General features: G+C 47.2%; 1 protein-coding gene across 1 annotated transcript in view; it reads left to right on the forward strand.

Annotated features, from left to right (window-relative positions):
- Positions 1-21,726, forward strand: part of LOC119463818 (uncharacterized) — a 74,010-nt gene extending 52,284 nt beyond the window's left edge. The window contains exons 2-4 of the mRNA XM_037724642.2: positions 14,658-14,746; positions 16,767-17,007; positions 19,339-21,726. Coding sequence (XP_037580570.1) covers positions 14,658-14,746; positions 16,767-17,007; positions 19,339-19,622 — 614 coding nt within the window. The 3' untranslated portion in view covers positions 19,623-21,726. The remainder of the gene's footprint in view (positions 1-14,657; positions 14,747-16,766; positions 17,008-19,338) is intronic.
- Positions 21,727-22,330: the final 604 nt, after the last annotated feature.

Below are 22,330 nucleotides of genomic sequence, written 5' to 3' on the forward strand. Positions count from 1 at the left end.
CCTTTCGGTTTCCGAGAGAGAGACACCATTTTATACGTCACACTGCTGGCAGGCCGTGCTGCTGCAAGTATAAAACGCAAGCAAAACATCCCCGCCTCGCTGCCTCAGCAGCGGCGACCCGGTGACTCATCAAAAGAGGGCGTTGGCAGTCCCGGGTCGGGGAGCCACTGCCAAGACTAGCCTGGCATTTGTTTATAAACAGGGCATTGGTCCTTGACAGCAAACCGCGGAGCGCTCGACCTGTTTGCGCACACTGCTTGCGCCCCGTGCTGGGCGCACAGCCGGCCGCACTTCCTTGGCGGCAGGTGCTGCCTTGCGCCACGCAGTTCACGCCACGCTCGGCGTTTTACGTCTTCATTCGCGACCTGAGCCGAGAGGCGACGCGGTTTGCAGTGGGCACGCTCTTCCGAGTGTCGCTCGCTTCAGTGAACGTAGTCGCAATCGTATTATACTGGCGTGCACCTTTTTCCGCAGTGTGCGTTTGTTCGTCTGCAAAAACCTACTACTGTTCACAGCTTTCACAATGAAATGCGACGTTTCTTAAGTTGTTTGTTTGGTCAGCTCTTCCGCTGAGCGACAGATCCCAAAGAGCAAGGAAAGTAACAAAAGCGGACTCCAGTGAAGCATCCAAAACGGTGAAAAGATGTAGAGTCGGTATAATTCAAGGATTCCTATTGATAGACTATAATCATCTCTTATCATCCAGCGCTCATGAAAGGCCGATCCTGGTGATAACCTAGGTGGTGAGCCGCTCGAAGCACTAATGATGCGCGGGAAGGAATAGGCTTGGAATATAATCGTTATCCCGGTCCAGATATCATTAACGGTAGAGAAGACGCGCATGAAACACGAAATGTGCAGTGCCATCAAAGATGGGCGCACCAGTTCGATGACCCTAAAAAGCTCCGGCATGTTCGATGACTCGATGGCATTAGAGCTCAGGCATTGGGCATCGAAGCTTAGCACCTGCCTGCATCCATATTCAGGAAATAATCCAAGGAGAAGCTTATTTCCGAGGAAGAATTGACAATTATGCTACGTACGCCTGCTCAAGCATTAATGAAGACTGTCACACAGAACTCACGAGCAACGAAAGAGTGCAAGCTTGGGTTTCTGTATCAGACTGTGACAGCGTTCATTTTCAACGTGGCTGTGTGCCTGAAGGCATGGAATCCAAAAGCGCTCATAAAAACATAGGGGTGGTCGAACATAATCCGAAGCTCACCTGTACTATAAGACGTTAAACTCACTCACTCACTCACTCACTCACTCACTCACTCACTCACTCACTCACTCACTCACTCACTCACTCACTCACTCACTCACTCACTCACTCACTCACTCACTCACTCACTCACTCACTCACTCACTCACTCACTCACTCACTCACTCACTCACTCACTCACTCACTCACTCACTCACTCACTCAATCAATCAATCAATCAGTAATATGAAGGTTTACATAATGTCAACAGTGAGCTTACAATCAATCAGCTCACAAGAAACAGAAAAGCGAAAAAAAGCTATTATCATTGTTTTCAGAAATGTACGGTGTTATTTTTTTTAATTCTGTATTTATTTTATTTCATGCTACCTAGAGCATTACTTATTTACTTAAAGCTCTTTGCATTAGGCACCTCAGCTACATAGCTGCATGAAAACACACACAAGTTCATCTTCAGTGTACCATTGTCGGGAAAACGTCAGCTTTCGGCACCCAAGGACTTAAGCCACCGTGTACGAAATATATAAATATCGTTTACGATCGCTTCAGTAAAAGTTACACTTTCACCTGGCTGATGTTGCGTCATGTGTATTCTTTCTTGCATTAAAATATCAAACGCTTGATGCAATGCCTGCTTCGTCATTGAAAAAATAATAATGAATAAACTGTTCACATAAAGGCGACGAAGTGGAAAGCTCTCAAAGTCTGTCACTGTGTCCGCATCTCCCTTAAGAAGAAACGGAGAGTTGTCGTTGCCCAGCAACAAGAACAGGGAGGTCTGTCCCTATTTTGGAATTTTGTACGAACGAGGTTAAACATCGTTTGATGGGTCTTTTGCCGTCCGCATTCATCTAGCGTGTGCGCGTTTCACGCATTAACCCTTGCTGCACCTGCGTGGACGAGGCAGGCCATTAACGGAGCTTGAGGCGTAACGAGCTTTGTGTAACGAGCTTAGGTCATGGAAAAATTAAACATGAATGGCATTAAGAGCGATGCACGTGCTGTACTTTTTTCCCCTCTTTCTTGCTCAAAAAGAAGGTCAGAGAAAGATTTTGGAACAATACTAACTGTTAGAAGAATAACTACGGCCTCATCTGACGGGTTAACGGAACACAAAGAAAATCAGAAGCTAACTTTACAGGGAACTGAAATTAGGCTCGAGCAGGTAAAAAGAAGTGTTATTACAGAAGTCGTTGGAAAAATAACTCCTTTGAAGTGGACGCGTATCAAAACTGAAACAAGGAGCGCATGCTGTCTTGCTTTAAGAAATGCTGAAGTTTCTTTACAGGCCCCTTAGTGTCCTCTCATCCAGAGTTTACACATACACATTTAGGTTTATGAATGGCTACTTGCACTTAATTTTTGGCTTTTCCAGCATTGGAGCAGCACGAGGAAACGCGATGAAATTAGTTTGAATTGGGCAACTGAGAGAATAATGTTGTGCGTTGTCATATCATGCATTGATTGATCTCAATGCACGCACGCACGTATGTTCATTTGCAAGATCAGCAAATTGTTGCAATATGGTAATTCGTCACTTGCATTCCTAAAAACAAAACATGGTAGGAAGTAACAACAAAAGTTCCATGCCGTTTCCACTGCTTCAAAACTTTATAATTTCTTTCTTTCTTTCTTTTCATTTCTTCTCTCGATTGCGTCGTTTTAATCAGACATGCCGCTGCGAAAAAGCGGCACCGGGTAAGAGCAATGAGATTGGCGCAAGGCAGAAAGACTGCTTGCGGAGTTAATACATGCTCGTCTTAATTCCCTCCAACAAGATGTGCTTCCTCTGACTCGGAGCAAAAAGAAAAATAATATTGAAATGATTAACAAAATAAGAGAAAAATCATGTGACGAGGGAGGATTTTCCTATGTGTGCTGATTGGTGCAAGCGCTGAAAATCACACTTTCCCTCCGCTGCTTCGTCCTATTCTCGGCGCTGTTCTGCCTTCGAAATGGGGTATTGCCATCTCGCTGGACTGATTGTACTCCTGGAGAACGAGGCTTCCTGCCTGACACGCTTATTGAACACGTCGCGGCGCGTTTAAGAAGCTTTGAGCATGCGCCAGGGTCACAGTGACCGGCTGAACGGCAGCCTCGGCTTTTCTTTTATCGCACTTAAACCACGTGCAGCGTTGTCGAACTCTGGATTGGGCACCATATGATCCATGTCCATATTAACAAAGCTGTCGGTAGCTAAGAACGTGACAGTTGTTCGTCGGTACCCTCCGCCTTAGCTCTTTTATCGCATGGAAATCAGGAGGAGGGGTTAGTGAGCAGGTTCCGGGCGATTTCGAGCTTTGCTTTCTCGCGATCTTCTCTCAAAATTCGGTTCCTGCTGAGGTCAGCTCTGGCTCTAAATAATCTATATGGATTTAGCGAGAGAGGGTGGAAAATCACGTATGTGCTTTGTCATTGCTCGAACTACATGCGCTCGCCTGTTAAATCTTGTCGTTTGTGCACACGGCGACAACACCTGACCTGTCCGTGTTTCTACAGAACTCTGAACCCCTATGAGTGAGCGCGTTTGTGCAACCTGCGTGCTGCGTTTGCAAGCGGCTTTAAGCACCCCGCTGCTCGCCATGCGCAGGCGGCTGCACCACACCACGCGCAGTGAGCTTCTAGGCAGCGACTGATGGCGTGCCAATCGTCGGCGTAGCTCGCGGTGCAAACCGCAGCTCGTCGTCGCTACGGCCGGGCGCGCGGTCGGAGAGCCCGCGCGCAGCAGCTGTTCTGAACCCATAGCGCTCTAAAATTAGGCATAGACAACAGCCAGCCAGCGTGTTAAGCCGATCTCTCAGCGCCGAGAGAAGCTCAACTCACGCTCTCGGCAAGCCGCTCGCGCGCGGTGTGACCTTCAAAAGTTGGGCGACCTATAAAAGCGGGAGCCTTTCCGTGCCACCGATGCCTCCTTCTCCGGTGTGCGTGTGTAAGATTGAGCTCTCTTCGTTTCGTTGTACCCGCAGATTGATTGGGGGCGCGGCGTGCGGCTCCCCCTTCCCTATATCCTGGGTGCTGTCCATCTCAGCCAGCTTCGCAGACAATTTTAGTGTCGAGCGCTGTAGAACAAGCCGCTGTTGGACGCGTATTGCTATCTCGACTCAGCAGGGCGTGATAAATACGTGGGGCAGACAGAACGTTGCTGATCTTATACTCTTAAGGCGTGACATCGTTTGCCCTTTAATTCGAACATTAATACAGATATTTAAAATTGAGTTCCTTGTATTAACTATATGCTTCGAAATTTCAGTGCCTCCGACTCCAGATAATCCTCCGATATCCTAAAACATTGAAGTCAACTAATACATGAATACCAAGACAAAATACTATATGTTAAAATCCAACAGTACCAGTTATGTTTACTCTTGTTGTTTGTCTTAGTTTAGGCACGGGCGATAATGCTTTTCTGATAGTAAGTGAGCTTGAGGCAGGCACTATACAAAAGAGGAACACAAGGATTAACGTCTGTTTGCCACTAATCTCCTTGGTCGAAAAGAGTTACGAATTTTTTTTTTCGACCCTTGAGAGCCCGCCCCACCCCAAGTTTCTGTTACCACGAGCTTTTCTTATCACAGCAGCTCTACTATACTGCTGCCAATATGCGCTTCCTAGCGTTAAGCAGATTGCCTGGTTATCTTTAGGCCGCTCACTTGTTGTTACCGAAATTCCTCGCGAACCTCCTGGCAGCCTAAAAAACAACCGCGCTTCCCGTAATCCTCCTTCACGCGCACAAGGAAGCTTCTAATGGCTTCGGCAACCTAATGCGCCGTAAATCCTCCCAGAGATTACGCGCCTTTAAGGGCAAGCCTGAAGGATCCCAGGCCCGGCATCGGTGCCGTTCTGTTGCTTGTCCCATAATACAGGTGGCCGGCAACTGTGGACAGAGAGCAAGCTAATTACTCCGAACAAATCGAAATGCTCTCTCGCTGATTGCCGAACGGCGTCCAATCTGGTCTGCTGTCACTCGCGATGAACTTTGGCAATGAATATATTCGGTTTCACTCAGTCCGCCCCTTCTCGTTTGCTGAAATAAAAAGAGAGAGAAAAAAAGTTAACTGCACACATAGAAGAAAAGTTGAATGCTGAGCCAGCACTGACGCCACTGATCATGGTGCATACGCTTTACCTAGATTCGAATTGACGCTGCATAGGAGGAGTGAATGAGAGCTCCTTTGTCCTCGCTGTTGGTTCTTGCTCTTCTTACTGGCAGTGCGGCAGTAGAAAACAATGGCGATGCTATGAAGATATAATTTTTTTGGTGCCGTTTATTATTGCAATGAATGTAATCGAGCCGAAAGAAAGAGAAGCAAGAAACCGTAGGCCAGCGCTAATAGCCTGCGGGTATTCCGCCTGCGCGCGGTAGTAAAAATGACAATATAATAATGATAATAATGATAATAAAGAAAATAAACGCCGAAGTCAAGTGTGCTTGAGCAGATACAATGCTGCAGACATGCCTAAGTCTGCATTATCGATAAAAAGAAGGTACAATAATACCTAAGCCAATAATATTTGGTTTGCTTCAGCTTTATCGTATACACCGGCCCGGAACGTGCTTTAAGAACAATAAAACGGACAACCTGGTTAGTTGTTATGGATTCATTATGAGTACGGCAGCAAAAAACGTGACAAGAGTGAGAACACACTCACGTGACGGGTGCTTGGAGTGTTGTAAAAAAGGTCAGCTATGTCTTTTGATCATTCGCCTCGGCACATTCACAACATGTATAGACACTGCGGGAATATCTTGGGCTTGTTTGATACTGTTTATGAGGTAATTACATTCTTTGCTAAATTTTGAGAAGTAAGAACACGCAAAAGAGACACTCCTAAAGCTGTTTTTCTTTTTTGTTCACTATGCTAAATACTGTACGGAACAATTTAGTTTATGCGGCGAATCGAGATATTTTATTTTATATTGTTTTATTTGTTCGTTCTTGTCTTTTCTCTTTGGTCACGTGTAAACTAACCAAACCAGGCAATTTATCTGCTCTTATTTCTGAGATTCACGCGTTTCTTTGCATAGTGTCTTGGTAGTGAAGCCAACGCTGCTTTAAAAAACAAGTTTTCAAGGGGCGTGAATACTTCGGGGCCGAATTTACAAAGCATTTTGATCGTAAGTACTGTTTGCGCCATCGGCTGGCGACCTTCGCTAATAATATATCCGTTCTCACGAGCAGCTGGTATCTGCTTTTACGAACATATTTAGCTCAAGAACGTTTTCGGGAGTACGGCCCTTGCTCTTCCTAGTTAGCAGATTAGGTTCAGATTACGTGTAGTTTTCACACATGCCCCTTCGCAATTAAGTTGATCAGTCAAAAATAATAACGGGTATTTTATGGTGCTAACACTTTCAACAGCTTCGCCTTGTTCTGAAACGGCCAATATGCTGCTACTAAATGTTACTCACCGTCTCTATAGATATGTGAAGAAGAATTCACAGCAGGGCAGCTCGACTTATATCACATAACTACGAACGACATTCCTGCAGCCTTACGAAACGTTAACAAGAGCTTGAGCGCCACCTGTTGCATATCCATCGCTCCATTGTACTTATCGTGCTACTGCATAAATATGTTCATTAGCTGCCACCACATCAGTTGACTATTCAAGCTCCTTCGCGCACATCTAGATCGGAGCAATGAGCATTTAAAATATTTTTGCAAGAAGAGCAGCATTTAATTGATCAGCATTGCCGCGCGTCATTGCGATCTTGAATGCTCTCCTGATTCCATCGTTTATATAATTGAACGCGACCATTGCCATGAGCACTTGAACAATCATTTTAGTTTTGTGCAATGATCCATATTTTCTTTCGCTTTGTTTTCTCGTTTTGAAGCCCGGTGGTGTACTCTAAATAAATATAATGAAAAAAAGTGGTTATTTAGCAATAGACAGCTGCTGTTCATATCAGTATACATGGCAAGCGATCTCCACGCAACGGTCTCTATGATGTGCTCTTCAATTGAACTCTCTGAAATGTTCTTGACTTAAGCACGATACTTTCTTGGGATGCACCCACCTCGCGGATGTGCAGCGGCCAAAGTTGAATAAAGCTCATTGAGTCTTAAATAAGGAGACATTAGAATTACGAAATATTCGTGAAAAATATATGGCAAATCACTCGAACTACAGTCCGTCAATTTCCGCCGCACTTGACCAGATGGCTTTCAGGCCAACCTTGAAGGAGAAAGTCTCAAATGTTACACGATACACTTGTCAGATGGGTTTTTGTGATCGCTGCTGAAGCACGCGAGTGATGATGTCATAGTGAAAGAAAGTAAGGCGTGAAGACACGGACACAAGAGAAGAGAACCCGACAATACAAACGATGATGTCCTTGCACAAAGATGCTAAGCATCAAAATTAAAAAATATAAATTCTGGGGTTTTAAGTGCCAAAACCCCGATCTTATTTGGAGGCACGCCGTAGTTAGGGACTCCGGATGAACTTTGACTACCTGGCCGTCTTTAACATGCACCGAATGCTCGATACAACGGCGTTATTGCATTTCGCCCCCATCGAAATGCGGCCGCTGAGATTTGATCCCGCGACCTCGGGCTTAGCAGCGCAGCGCCCATAGCCACTAAGCCACCACGGCGGGTGCTCGGCTTCAAAGACAAGGTGGCATTGAGCCGCTCTGAGAGTAAAGGCGTACGTGCTGGTTTCCCAAGATACATGCTTACATGACGTCGAGGTAAAGCGTAACTTTAACCTTTTCTCTTTTGTTTTCTTTTTTTTTTCACAGGCCCTCATAGGGAAGTTTTGATAGCTCACTCGAGTCACTCGTCGACCCCAAAGCCGTCCCTTCGGAATCTGGTGCTGCATCCGTAATGCAATTCATATAACCGAATTCAGCCGCTTTCCAAGATCCGTGCGATGGCAGGTACCCGCGCACTCGGAACGCGCTGGCGCGAACCGCTGCGTTCTGTGTATCCGTGTGCTGCCGTTTATGGCATGCCTGCTTGCGCCCACATTCCAGGCCTGATCGGAACCCACGGTCGGGACCCCCCCCCCTCCATTCAACTACGATCGCGTCTGATTCACTCGTCTGTGGAAATGTGCTCTGGTGCTGAAAATTCGTGCGAAATTAAATTTCCTCGCTTCCCTCTTCGCAAAAGCCGTCGTCGCCAGTATTCCCGGATTCCCCGGCTCCCATCCCATCGCGGCTGCAACGACGGGCGGCGAATTGTGGCGCAACTACCTTGCCCAACGTGGGGGGTTGCGCGCGTGTGTGGCGCGCCAGAGAACGAGGGAAGGGGTGCGAGGCCAGCGTGTGTGCGCTGCGGATCTGGGACCCGTTCTGTATCTGCAACCCGCCAGACAGCGCACCCACCTCTCCTTTGGCCTGCCGCTATTGGATAGTCTGTACTTCTCGCGTGCCCAGCTTCGTATTTTCCGGGACCCTTTAAGTCCGAACACGGCTCGCTTTTTTTTTTTTTTTCTATATCTTGCTGGTCGAAAGGCGCTGACGCTCGCAGACGAGCGAGATGCGTCGTGCTCTGGGAATCACGGCTTCTGGGAAACGTCGCTTTCTATTCTTATTCGCGCATCACGTGACGTTGATGTATACTTCGCAGGAAACGTAGAGCAATGCGATGTTACGTTATTCCTTCGCGGTTCGAGTTCAAGCTTTCTGCCCCGAAGGCTTCCGTACATCTTTTATTTTGCTCATGTGTTGATTTGCTTATAACGATCTATTCCGGCAACCGTCGCTAACGAACGTTACCTATCCCAAAATAAAAATGGAGTCGGTGCTGCCAACGGGCAACATGTCCATTCGTTTCTTTTGCTATGTAACATTTGCGGTACAAACGATGAGATACTCAGTAATCGTTAAGAGCGTCGCAGCAGGGGAGCCTCAGTGTTATAATCAGCAATCACGTTACCGCATTAGCTTCGTTGTCTGGAAATCGATGCCCTCGCTATACTGCGCTATATTTAACGTGCGCGCCCGGCACCGCAAGCTGCGCCGCTCTCCGTTTGCGCCTGCGCGCGCACACACACACAAACACGCCACACACATACACACACGTGCGCACGCGCCTGAGCGTGACGCTGTTGCTCTCCCGATCCGAGCGAAAAAATACGGCACTGAACGTACGGAACCACCTATATATAAAGATGCACCATGTTTTGAAAACCGTGACTAACGTTCTCTCTTGGAATAGCAAGCTGTTTGCAAAAGCTCACCCACTTGCATTAGTGAACACGCACGGGCGATATGTTGACGGCTGGACGCTGCCTGCAGTTGACACAGTTTGATCCTTCGTGAGATTGATGCTGCTTGTTGGAGCGATCACAGTCTAGCTAAAACATTCGCTGGTATCACTACACGGTGCTACAACCCGTCGGGATGGCTTAATGGCTTTGGCGTTGCGCTGCTAAGCACGAGGTCGCGAGTTCGAGTCTCAGCAACGGCGGCCGCATTTCGATGGGGGTGAAATGCAAGAACCACCAGTGTACCCGGTGCACGTTAAAGAACCTCATGCAGTCAAAATTAACCCGCGGTTTTAGGCACGCAAAGCTCTATAATTTAATTAATTTGATGCAGTGGTATAAAAGGAAATACAATGGCCTCAATTATTTACTATATATAGAATTTTGCTCTAAGATGGTGACAAAGGAAAGCTGTTGCGCTTGTGATTATCTCCAAATTAGCACTGCGGAATTAAATTTTCAACGGCTCTATACTGTTGATATAACTGTCTGAAAACAACGTTTCTGCCGATGACAGGTTAATGCGCTGCCTTAATTTTTCTACAAATGACTTCCGCTGCTTCATGATCAGGAGTGACACGTTGGTCCTGTGTAGTAATTAAGATATCTCCAACGCTCACAAAACGAGGGCATTGCTATATGCGGTACCGGAAGTCGAGAGGTCTCTGTGACCGTTTATATGGCTTGGTACACACCTTCAAGTGTATACGCACAACTAGTGCTCTCGTTCTCTCCCCCCCCCCTCTTTCCCCCTTTTTTTGCATTCTTCTTCTTTTTTTTTCTCCTGTAAACAAAGAAAAAAAATTAAGAGGCGCGCGCCCCCTCATAAAAGTTCATTTTGCTCTTTCTCAAAGCCTGCGCAAGGTTTAACCGTCGTCTTGGCGGTGCCGGTGACCCGGGTCCGACCTCTGGGTCGAAACATTCGCTATGTGCGAGAGATATGCGACATTAAATTTTATCACATCGGGTGCGGACACTAACAATTATTTCCTGGAATTTTTGCGATGCATTCTGTCTTTTCCTTGACAAAGAGCTGAACACTTCGAAAGTAAAGGCAAACTGCATGAAGAAAAGCGGACAGAGAAAAGGCAGTCAACACAACGAAAATGCGCGCGCAGTTTACGATTACTATTGAAATGTGCTAAATGGCCTCTAAAACAAAGTTTCTTTTTATTGTTCTCTTTCGCACAACATGTTATTTCACTGCTCTTTGATTTAAACATTTCATCAATGATGCATGCAGTGTGGAATTATTTGATTTGAAACCACATACATTTGACAGGAAAGGGAAAGCGAGGAGCAAGCTAGCAACTGCCACCGGAGGGAGCACAACGCCTGCCTACTCTTCAGAAAGGAGGGGATATAAACATAGAAATGGAAGATAGGAAGAAGAGGAGGAAAGAGGAAAGAAAGAGCAAGATGACAAATCTCAAAGAATGAAGTAGAACAATGTGGAAACACCGACTGTAATAACTCGAGTATTTCGGTTCTGGTTGGTTTACTGAAGCGGCTCACTGCTTCACGCGTCTTATGTCTATCGCGTTCTCGCGTTGCGTTAAGGCTGAACGTTTGCAGCGACGCTATAGATTCGCGGAGCATCAGCCTCAAGCCGGTTTCGAATCCAGCGGCGAGACTGCCTTGTGCTCTTGCCCTAGCTTGAGCAGACATGGAACGTGGAAGAATGGCAGGAGAGCGAAGTAACCGGATCCCGTCCTGCCCTGAGAGTCGGCCTTCGAGATGCGGCCGCAATGACAAAAGCGCAGCCATTGCCAGCCCGCACGGTGCCGAATCCAATCCCGTCGCGTGCAGGTGACGCTCTCGAAGCTGAACCTTATTCTCAGGTCCTGCGCTGCAGTCCTTCCAAGTCTGCCTGATTGCTCGGCGCAATCGAGCCAGGCCCCGAAGAGAGGCCCCCGTTTCTTGACAGCCCTGACCGACATTCGTGCCATATCTGTGCGCTGCTCTCGTAGGGCGGCGGCGAAGACAACGGTCTATGTTTGTTGTGGGCCGCGCGCATTTAATTGCGGTCCGTGGTTTGGCCCCATCTGTCGGGGCATCTGCTGCCTTCGGATCAGCATGCGTCTAAACTTAGCCCCAAAGATTGAAAATAGAACGAACTTCTTCTTTCGAGGAGGAGGAGGAGTAGGCGCGCGGTGGTAAAAAAAAAAGGGGGGGGGGGGGGGCGGGGGATGGAGTCGGTGGCATGTACACGAAAAACCGCCTACCCATTAGTTTCGCCGAAAAGTTCATAGCGTTTCCTTTGCCAGCCTTAAGCCGACTTACAATACCGATGTAGCTTGCACGTGCTCTTAAGATGTCAGCGTCAAGATAATGTCCCATCTACGCCATGGTATAGTCGCCAATCATTTGCCTGTACCTATAATCTGGCATATATCTAATGTGTCTTCGCTCTGTTTGTCGACTCTGACAGGCCAAACGGCATCGACAGAAAGCTCATAACCGAGACGACGTCATGGAAATATCATTCTCTCAATGTTCGAAGAACGTGTACACTGTCGTTTGTCGCAAGGTAAATATCAGTGCGAGAGAGCATGCGGGTCGTGTCGCCGACATTATTCTGTAAGATGGTAGCACTACCGCCATCGTTTTGCAATAAGTCAACGAAGTAGCGACTATCTCTTCATCTGGTTACCAGCCGCTCGATTTTCAAAATATTAAAATAAGTGTACATCCTTTTATATCTTTGTTATGTTATTTTCACCACCTCATGAAGGCTCGAACTTCCTCGCTATATTACTGGCGCCATCTGCTACAAACTAATTAAATTGCTTTTCGCTGTTGCCATACATTTCTTGCCCGTGAGTCGGTTTTGTGATGCCTATCTTCTGTCCAAGAAAGGCTGGTAGCTTGTGAAGCGTTCCTCAACTCGAGGGATACAAGCACTGCACTCGGTGTATCGAGCACGGGCATAGCACTTTACTCATGTAGAGAGCTGGTTGTCTAAAAGCACACGGATGACGTCCATTATAGAGCACAGTATATAGGGTTATAATTTGGCCATGTACACAGAGGACGGTGCACTTCATTCGAGAGCTGGCCTGTGCGAACGACTAGAACACATCAACGTCATCTTTTTTTTTTTTTTTTTTGCGCTTGTGTTACACTCGCTCTTAAGGTGTACCTTTTTCTCTTCCTTTACTTTTCTCCTCTCCGCTTTCCCCTTCCCGAGTGCGGGGTAGCAAGCAAATATTTCCGTCTGGTTAACCTCCCTGCCTTTCCCCTTTACTCTTCCTCTCCTGTCCATGATGTTTCGCTATCAGGTGCTGTGTTTAAACAGATTTCACCTTCATTTTGTCTTTACCTTAAAAAAGGTGTGCGTGTATGAGAGGGGGGGGGGGGGGAGGGGGTCCCTTGTGCCTTTTCTATCTGTGTCCGCGCCCGTACCGTCTTGGCAACCAGATTCTCCTCTGGCTGATCACCTTGACTTTTCTCCGTTTTGTTCCCCTCTCCAGGAACAAGGGCACTGCCTCACTTAAGAATATGTAACGCAGCGTGATCCCCCCCAACCTTGCACCGAGCTCCACTTTACCCTCAGCTTTATCAGCACTCCTTTCCCGCATCTTGCTTTTGGAGGCTCGCGCGTGCTTAGCCAAAGCAGTCCCTGTTCAATTTCACAGCGCGCGCACGGGCAGGGCCGACGGCGGAAAGAAAATCGGCGACCAAAATAAAGCGGCGTGAAATGTTTGTGTTTGGCCCGGCGCTTCCTCTATTTCTGCCCAGAGAACCTTCTTTTCTTCAGCCCCTCCGTCCAAAATTAGCGCTGCGGCAACGGCGAGACGGGACTATATTTAATGCCTTGTATCGGTGCGGGTCGTCCTGAGCTTCGATGTGCGCCTGCGCGTTTTACAGCGTCGTGCGGGCCAACGACGCGCCGCCGCCGCCGCCACGCTGACAGCCACGGGCGCGCTGTTTTCTCTCTCGGGACGCGATCGCGTGATTTACAAAGGCGCGCCCTTGGACAAGGTGCGCGCACATCATCTCGGACGCTTGTTTTCGCTGCAAGAACAGTGGTTTCGCTCTATTTGTATGCCCAGCTCATAAGCTGCACGCGCGAGCCGTGTGCTCGCGAAAGGGACCTGTCGATTGCTCCGTGTTCTGGGAATAGCAGTGCTGCTTCCAGTTCTTTCTGTTTTATTTCATTGCTTCTACAGCTCCATACTGCGCGCATCGCCCAATCAGAGTGCCGCTTGCTTGGAGGAGGAGTTTTGAGGGAAGCAAGGAAACGAGTAAGGTTCTGAGCGAGAATGACGTCCCCGAGCTATGCGCACCGAAACCACAGTCAAACAAGCTCGTCTGTTCGCGAGCACGCGCGCGTTTTATTTCAGGCGCTACGCGGATCACGCTCTCCCAGCCGTTTTGCCGGCTATGCGTCTTCGAATTAGCCGTGACATCCTGTGGTCGAACCTAGTATGTTTCTTTTCTTTTTTTCCCCCTTTTTTTGCGATGTCAGCTGCAGCAAATACTGGCCTGGCGCTGGATACTACGAAGAAAACAATAACTAGTCATACTGTCGAAAAATAATTGGCTTACGACAATTCGGGCACTGGTTGGGTTGGACATTAATTCCGCATAAGGAGAGGAATAGCCTTTGCGCTAAATGAAAGATTTCGAGGCTTATCGTGGTCTGTTCGATGCCAAATCGCGCATGACAGCAAACCGGCAACCATGTGTCGTATTTTTTTTTCGGTATTGCTAAAACAGGTTTAACATGTAGGTAGAACGGGATTGTAACCGCACTGTAGCAACATCGAAACCAATTATTATTCGATGTGAGCACCGTTCGCGAAAAGCTTTCTCCTTCTTGCTTGTGTTTACTACTATTTTGTAGCAGCCGTGGATAATGAAATGTGCAGAACTTTTGTTTTTGTCAGCTTTACTTAAATATGGGCGGAAATAGGTTCATAGGCGACGCCAGTTCAACAGTTTGGTTGTCAAATTGGTTCGTTTTCATATCCACAAGCTGCATCACGAATCGAGCGCTGTTGTTTTCGATGTTGTCTACGGGGTGACCTGAATCCCTTTCGTCGCATCATATACGTGCTCAAAAAACTGTCAACGTTGTGTTAGTTTTGTTTATGTCTTTTCTTGTTTTTTTGCTCCGTCGTTCTTTGATGTGCGCATTCTCTTATCGTGCCTGGAAGTTTCGCACTTCTTAACCACCGGTGTGTATTGTTTTTGCCTCGTTTTGCAGATGAAGAGAATGAGAAATCGGTCATGGTGGTTCTCAACGGAGAAGAGTCGGAGCTTATCTTCATTGAACATGTACATCAAGACGAACTGGTAAGTGCTGGCTTGGAAACCTTAATTGGATGTAACCATGCAAAGCTTTTCGGATGTAATCTTGCGGAGCCTGTTCAATTTAGCAAGATACCATTGTATCCACGCAAACCAGTGGCAATTAAACGAGCCACTTCTGCTCGCGTCGAAATTAACTAGAACAACTAGATTAACTTGAGATTAAGACCTGTGGTTCATCATAGGAATATGACGCATCGAACGTCTTCTTTACGTCTAGTACCCGGTACGTATGAAATGGCAGACATACGACAGGTAACGTACCGGCATACAGAAAATTAGTCTGGTATCCTCCTTGAGGTCATGTTGTCATATATAAAACTTTATTGACACGTACCACACTAACCAGAGCTTCAGAACCTGCAAACATTCGGGAGCGCTTGAAGAGGAAGTGGTTATGTTAAAAAGATTTAATCTGCATTTGTCTTGAGGCTCGTGCAGTAACGTTAGACCTCAGACGTAAATACTTCTAGAACAGAAGAATTTTAAACATAGCTGTCGAATGAAGCTCCACTCCTCACGAAAAAAAAAGGATAAAGAACACAGACCAACTGAAATGAGACACACATGGGCACTGTGTTCACAACTGAGAAATAAAGAACCGGAAAGTTACTTATTTCACAGGCACTCACACGCTTGTCACTGCTGGCCTAACGCTTTAAACCACCTGGGCTTTCGTATAGATACTAGGATCTCATTGACGGAAAGAGGGTGACGGAATAAATGTTGTAAGAGCAGTCTTGAGAAGATTGTCGCGACATGCAGGTTCTGTTAGTTGTGCCGACTGTAGGCGCTTCTCGATTGCTCGTATTTCTCCGCAAAGAAACGGGCAGTCTGGCGAGGATGCAAAGAATACAGATGGAAAGAATATTGAGCTGTATGCGCTTTCTGGATGATTCTGGGGAATAAAGTGACGCACAGTGTATGCCTTGTCGGTTTACATAATAAAGTTCTACTAGCGATTCTCAAAGCTTTCAGAGTGATGAACTTCTAGCATACCTTGATCAAGGGGGCCCAGTTCTCCTTGCAGCTGATTTTTATCGACATGTGGCCGCAATTGTTCAGATTAACCCCAACGGGTGCTTTTAGTATTGACAGAATTTTAACGAGGAGTTCTAACGAAGTCAGGCGTAGGTTTAAGTAACGCACTTAACATCTTTCTCACGCCGAGCTCGTTTCATTTTTAAGAAACTGCTGCAACGCAGTTGTGATTCAAGACGTCTGTCGCCAAAGGGCGCAGGCAATCTGTGCCGTTTCCCGAACAGCTAGGTCACCTTGTACGCCTCGGGAGGGACGTGACCTGTGCAGGTGATATGGTAAAACAGGTGCGCGGAGCTTTGTACTGGCGCGCCGTAGCTGATAGCCGCATATCTGCTTGGCCTGCTAAAGGAAAACACGATAAGTATAGCACGGCTGCTCCACGCATCGATAAAGCTGACGAGGGGCATCGAGGCGAACCTCGTGCGTGTCATTAAATGGATTGTATCACAGTTTTATACGCTCAAACATTCGTACGTTGGACGAATTTTCAAGTTTGTTGACCTTGGAGGGACTATAGCACCGAACACTATTACCATCTAAGCATGAAACAGCCTAAAAATTGATCAGTCATCACTGCAATTATTCCCGTGAGCTGCGTCCGCCTGTTCAGCATACAGCGGCAACAGCGCAATTTTGCGTGCTGCTTTTTATTCGGGGGATGCTTCAACATGGCCTTGGGGTGGGAATGCGATGCTGCAGGATAAAGACAGTGCTGTCGTGGAGCATTGCCCTACCGGGAACACCGTATATTTCTTAATAGTTAACAACGCCAAATAATAATAATAAATAAATGTATGACTATTTGGTTTATCGGGTGGTAGCGGAACTGCAAGCTCCGTTCACTGCGTGCTGCATTCGTTATTACAAGTGTTCGCGTACCCTATACCGCCAAACTTTGCATGCTGACAGCCTGCGACTGTGTGGTCTTGGAAATTATATGACCACTCCATTCTCTTGCGTGCAGTTGCAGCACACGAGAAACCCGTGCCAGGCCTTAAAAACTCAACCGACGTTGTTCAACCCGGCTGCCATGTATCGCCCAGATGCCTACCTTGTCGTCTATAACGTCTGCAGCCGAAGCAGCTTGAAGATCGCCAAGGAGTATCTGTCTCTGATACACCGCTGGGACAACGTGGACCATAAGGCCGTCATTATGGTGGGCAACAAGACGGACCTCGTTCGTCATCGCACTGTCACCACTGACGGTAAGGAGCGCCTTCGCTTGCAAGCCCAATCTTATTTTTCTTATTTGCAAGCCCAATCTTTCTCGGTCCTCTGCACGCACAGACGTGATCCATTCAATTGCAGGGCATTCAGAGCACAGTCGCCTCAGCCATGTTACTGTCACAGTCGTAATGGAATGGAGGCAACCATAACTAAGAAAATTGCACCTTCTGTCTGATGCGTTTGGCTTGAAAGCAAGTATCAACATCTATCCTTCTAAGGGACCTCTGACCGACCACGTACTTACCTCGCAGGTTGCTTCTGTCATAGTTGACACTTGGTCGCCTCATAGGAACACCTTTTCAAGAACATTTCGAAAAGAATAAAGCTAGTAATCTTTATGAAAGAGAGAGAGGGTGGAGGAGAAAAAGAGCGAAAGAAAATGTGCAGAAACCATGACCGATGATAGTCAATGCATGTAAGCGAATAGCAGAATGCTTTTGGAAAGCTGTTCGTTTAATTCACGAAATAACGCGCTTGGTGTTGTTTGTTTGCTGCAGTGAGGACATTTAGGTAGCGTTTGTTATTTCATAGCGTAATTCCGTAGAGAATAGAGGTCTTAACCAGTACATCTGTGGCGGTGGCGGAGCCCTCTCCTGCAGCCACCACAGGGGGAGAGGATGGCAGAGGAGGAGGAGGAATTTTTTTCCGAGCGCTCCACCACAGCACCTAGTCCTTCCCGCGCCCTAAAGCTCCGTCTCTCGACAGCGCTGAGCACGTGCCGAGACGCCCAACTGTTTGCAACGATGTCACGAAGGCTTGCCTTTAACGGAGCCAAGCTTTACCTTCGCATCTCCCCATTGCATATACCTTCAAAGCCTTGCATCCTTACGAATGTAAGGGTGTGAGTTTACGACCAATTTGCACCATTAAGCATCCTTAAGGGTGTCAGTCGGTTTACAGAGTTCCATAATCGCTTTCACTCATTACCAGTCCAACTGCGCTTCTCAGTTTCGTGGGTGGCCCGACGCTGCGACTGCAGAGTAAATTTCCAAACGGATCTCCTTCCTTGCTTCCTATTGCTTCCGTGCATAACCAAGCCGCTGAATTGTGGCGGTCATGACCAATAGCGCATGAATTTTTCTTTATACACTTTGCTTAAATTTCTCATTATCACTTATTTAGCGTTATTTTAAAGCTCCGTTCTATGTAGCACCCATTAATAAAGCTTGTTTGCAACCAGGCTATAAAGGTGTTAAGAGGCTATTTGTGCAGTTTCTTGATGACAATTAGTGATATTATATTTAAAATTGATTCTTTGCCCCTAATAGCTGACTATTTTGGACCGGTAAATATAAGCGTGGGACAGAAATGAATATTCCTGCTGGAAATAAGTACATGCGTCTGCGTTTGGCTATTCGGTTCGATATTCGATACTTGCTATATGTATTGGATTCATATTGGAAACATTTGATATTCGCCCACCTCTAATAAAAGATTATGGCTAGAACTACAGTATCATCTTCGATTGTTGGGTGGAGCACCTACGGCAATCCGTCAATGCCAAGCAACGCGGTATGCATCAGTAGGCATCAACTTGTCCACATTTCTACATAGGCTTGGTCAGCGCTGCCGTACTGGTCTGAAGTGCAGCCATAAAATATCGCGCGACCCGCGGCTTGAAGGTCGCCGCTGAATACGGGCGTGTTTTTTCAGAGCGAAGTTTCGTTCGGGACGACTCACCGGCGAGAAAAAATGCACGCGAGGAGCACGCACTCTGGCCCTGCGTCCGGCGAGTGCAAGGGTATTATTTCGTATGCATTCAGCAGCGGGCCCCTCATTATTGCACATGCGTTTGGCTTTTTGGGGCCAGTTTCCATTCGACCTGTGTGCAGACATCGAACCGCGCGGTGAGCGGCTTAGCAGAATGCATAGATGGTCAGGCGTGGTCCTGGGAAACAGCTTGGCTGCGTAAGCGTCTTCGATTCTACACTTTTCCAGTTTTTCATCCCCGCTTTTTTTTTTGTGCATTTATGTTTTCGCTTGGAGCTTGTTGTGTATGTTCATTTATAATTCATGCGATGCCTTTTTTATTTTTTTTTATTTGCATCTGCATATTCTCTTACTGTACAAACTGAAAAGCTGTGGGCGTGGAGCGCAGAGAAATAAACGCTGGTACGCCGCAACAGTTGTTGACATTCTGAGGATAATAGAATGAAAAAAAAAAAACGGAGCCAGTATTAGGCTTCTTGGCGTCCCTTTGTCCTTGCTCACAGCACGACATTTGCTATTAGGAGCGGATACTTTTCTTTTGTGCGTTTACGAATGAAACAGCGTGCTTCAACCTAAGTTCCCTTTGAATGTTCTCGCAGACGGACGCTACTTGGCCACCAACGAGCGGGTCAAGTTTATCGAGACGTCGGCGTGCATCAACCACCATGTGGACGAGCTCCTGGCCGGCCTGCTGCACCAGATTCGTCTCAAGAATCAGATCAGCTACAAGGATAGCTGTAAGCGCGACTCGGTCCGAATGCGGGGCCGCAACTCAAGCTGCACGTCATCCTTCTCTGGGTGCAAGGCCAAGGTCTTCCTTAAGCGGTTCCTCCGGAAAGCCTGCTCGCGATCGCGGTCCTGCGACGATCTCCACGTCCTCTGAGCGGGACGCTGCTTCCTCGGCTCTGGTTGTGTTCTCTCTCGTGGCTCAACGGGCTCTCCCGCCGTGGCGCCTGTCGGAAACGCGCGCGTGCACTGAGACGAAGACACGGCAGTGACCGTGCGTCGTTGGCGCGATTGGTTCTCTCGGCATAGAATTGGTAGGCGAGGTTTCTCTTTCTCGTTTCTTTTTTCTCGTCGAGGTTATTCACATTGCCATGCAGGGACAACATCAAGCTTAAGCGCGATGCAATCCGCGGGGCAAGCTCGGATGTTCCGGCCTTGTAAGAGCCAGTTGACGTGTTTGATGCACAGCTGCGCCGGTATTTTGTAGCGATGCCTTTCGGGTAATAATGCCTTTTCGCGCTTATCGCGCTTTGTCAGTGGTCAGAGCGACGGTCCGCTCACGTTATCAACGGGATCAGCCGGCCGTGAGTGGTGGATGATAAGACTAGTATAGAATAAGTCATAAGGCATCGCTACAAAATCGCGGCCCTGTAAGAGCAAGCGACCCGCTTTCCCTACAGCAAGGGCTGGTCATTAAGTTCCCAGAAACGTCAAGTGAGCGCTGGCTGACAGTCAGTGTCCCACGATCGTAACTCGTTATCGAGTGCGGCGCGATAGCAGCACGTTCCCTTCTAAGGCAACTGCCTGCGAGTATCGACGCGCTTCTGCTATTAGGGGGTCCTGCAGCGGCGCGCGATAAGCGCTTTCTCTTCCTTTTTTCGTAATTTTCGGAGCCTCCAACGCGCACTATTTCCACCGCCGTGCTCCCAAGGCCACTACCGGTGCTTTAAAGCGCCATGATATCGATTCGCATAACCAAATCCGGCCTCGATCGAAGGGATTCAGTCTCCTTACTTTTCTAGACACTACTCCACATACCCCGGCGAACGTCGCTGTCTTTCACAAACGTGCCACTTTTATATCGAGAAATGCCGTGACAGGTTGAAACGCTCCGCTCAAGTGACGCGGAAAGAGCCAAACAAGTTTTCTCAGGGAGCTTTTGCAGGAGCGATATCTATCCTGGTTGACTGGAGGTACAAAATTGAAGCTGTAAGGCCTGTCAGTATATGGGAAAAAGGACCACTTCTGTACTGTAAACAGATCGTCGTGGAAAGCGTAGCAGCAGATTTTGCAGGACATGGGATGGCTCTTCTGGGAACTTATTGAATGCCCTTCGTATAATCATTTGATTTCATTCCTCTCAGCGGAGCCCTTCGCGAGGTGGTCTGCCTTTGACAGCGCATTTCACCTCGTTGATTACACAGAGAGGGGGGATAAACATGCTGCCTTTTCTTTTTACTATTGTATGTACAATTGCTCCTATTGAGTTCCTTCGTGAGGGAACAATGTGCAGGCCCAAAGCGCGAAAGTCGTGGTATCGCTTGGTAACCGGTTGTAGGGGAAAGGTAACCGACGGAGATAATCAAATCATATTGATGCTCATTGTCCTGGCGTTGTACAGGGAGTCGTGCTTTCAAAGGCCACTCTTCTTTGTTGTACATTTCGCTTCCGTTGTTTACGTAGTACGATTCGCTGTGTTTCACTGTGCGCGCACAATGTTTCTACATCGGTTCACATGCATCGGTTCATGTGTTTCGAAACGCAGAAGTGAAAGCGACTGCTGGTCAGTGGTTTGTATGCACAAGTCCAACTGTCAACTTTATTTTATGTTTCTTTTGTTTCGCGCTCTATACGCGTGTCATCTATATACCTTCCACATTGTCTTCGGCGTTGTATGAGACTGTCGTCACAAGTAGTTTGTTACAGTGCACCTGGTGTATTGGACGTGATTTTCGATATTGGTGGTGTTTTTGACGTTGATGTCAATGCCTCTGTTGTCTTGTTGCTCATGAAACTTGAATAATGGTTGCTGTATCTTCAAACTAGCTCAAACTGTGACGTGAGGCAAAACAAAATGTAGCGCATGCTTTTTTTTTCTTTTTTTTTTCGGGACACATATGGTATTTTGTTGCCTGTTTCGCTCTTTATTTTGTAAAAAAAAAGCATGCTATAATCGTTTGGTTCTCTGTATAAAAGCTACAAAGTTTTTTTGCTTTGGGCCTTTCTTGATTTTGTTTTTTCAATAAAAATATACACTTGAGTATTCGTGTGTACCTTCCTTTTTTTATTTTGTCGTAAGGCGTGTGATGGTAGACAGCGATTTATTTTCTTGAGTTTTACCTCTGGATTTCTACATGCGTATACATTATACTATACTCGTGATTCCTGGTATCGTGGTCGCTTAAACCCCCCCCCCCCCCCCCCACACACACACACACAACTGGGGGGGGGGGGGGAGTTTTTAAGTTACGGTTACTTTCTACTACACCCTGCAAAGGTGTTATTGATTTTTTTAACTTCGGACAGGTTACCAAATTATTGTCATGCAGTTTATTATTCAACGCCGCTCTTCGCGGCGATGGCACTACTCGGCACCCAAGAGGGTGCAGAGGGTGCCGAATAGTTCCACTGCCAGTAGTGTCGCTCTGTAATAGTAATTGGAATCCTCTCCAAGATCTAGTTAAATCCCTCTTGACTTTGCCGTCGGGCACTGGGGCCTTTCCAGGCTTCAACGCATTTGCGTCCTTGGGATTAAATGCACAGGAGAACCACGAGCTTAGGCAGAATTTTCGTTCGTGCAAAAGGCAAACCACTGCAAGTACGTTCGCCATGAGGAATTACGAATCCTGGCTTTATAAACCTTGG

This window comes from Dermacentor silvarum, chromosome 1 (genome assembly GCF_013339745.2).
Source record: "Dermacentor silvarum isolate Dsil-2018 chromosome 1, BIME_Dsil_1.4, whole genome shotgun sequence".
Classification (NCBI taxonomy): Eukaryota; Metazoa; Arthropoda; class Arachnida; order Ixodida; family Ixodidae; genus Dermacentor; species Dermacentor silvarum.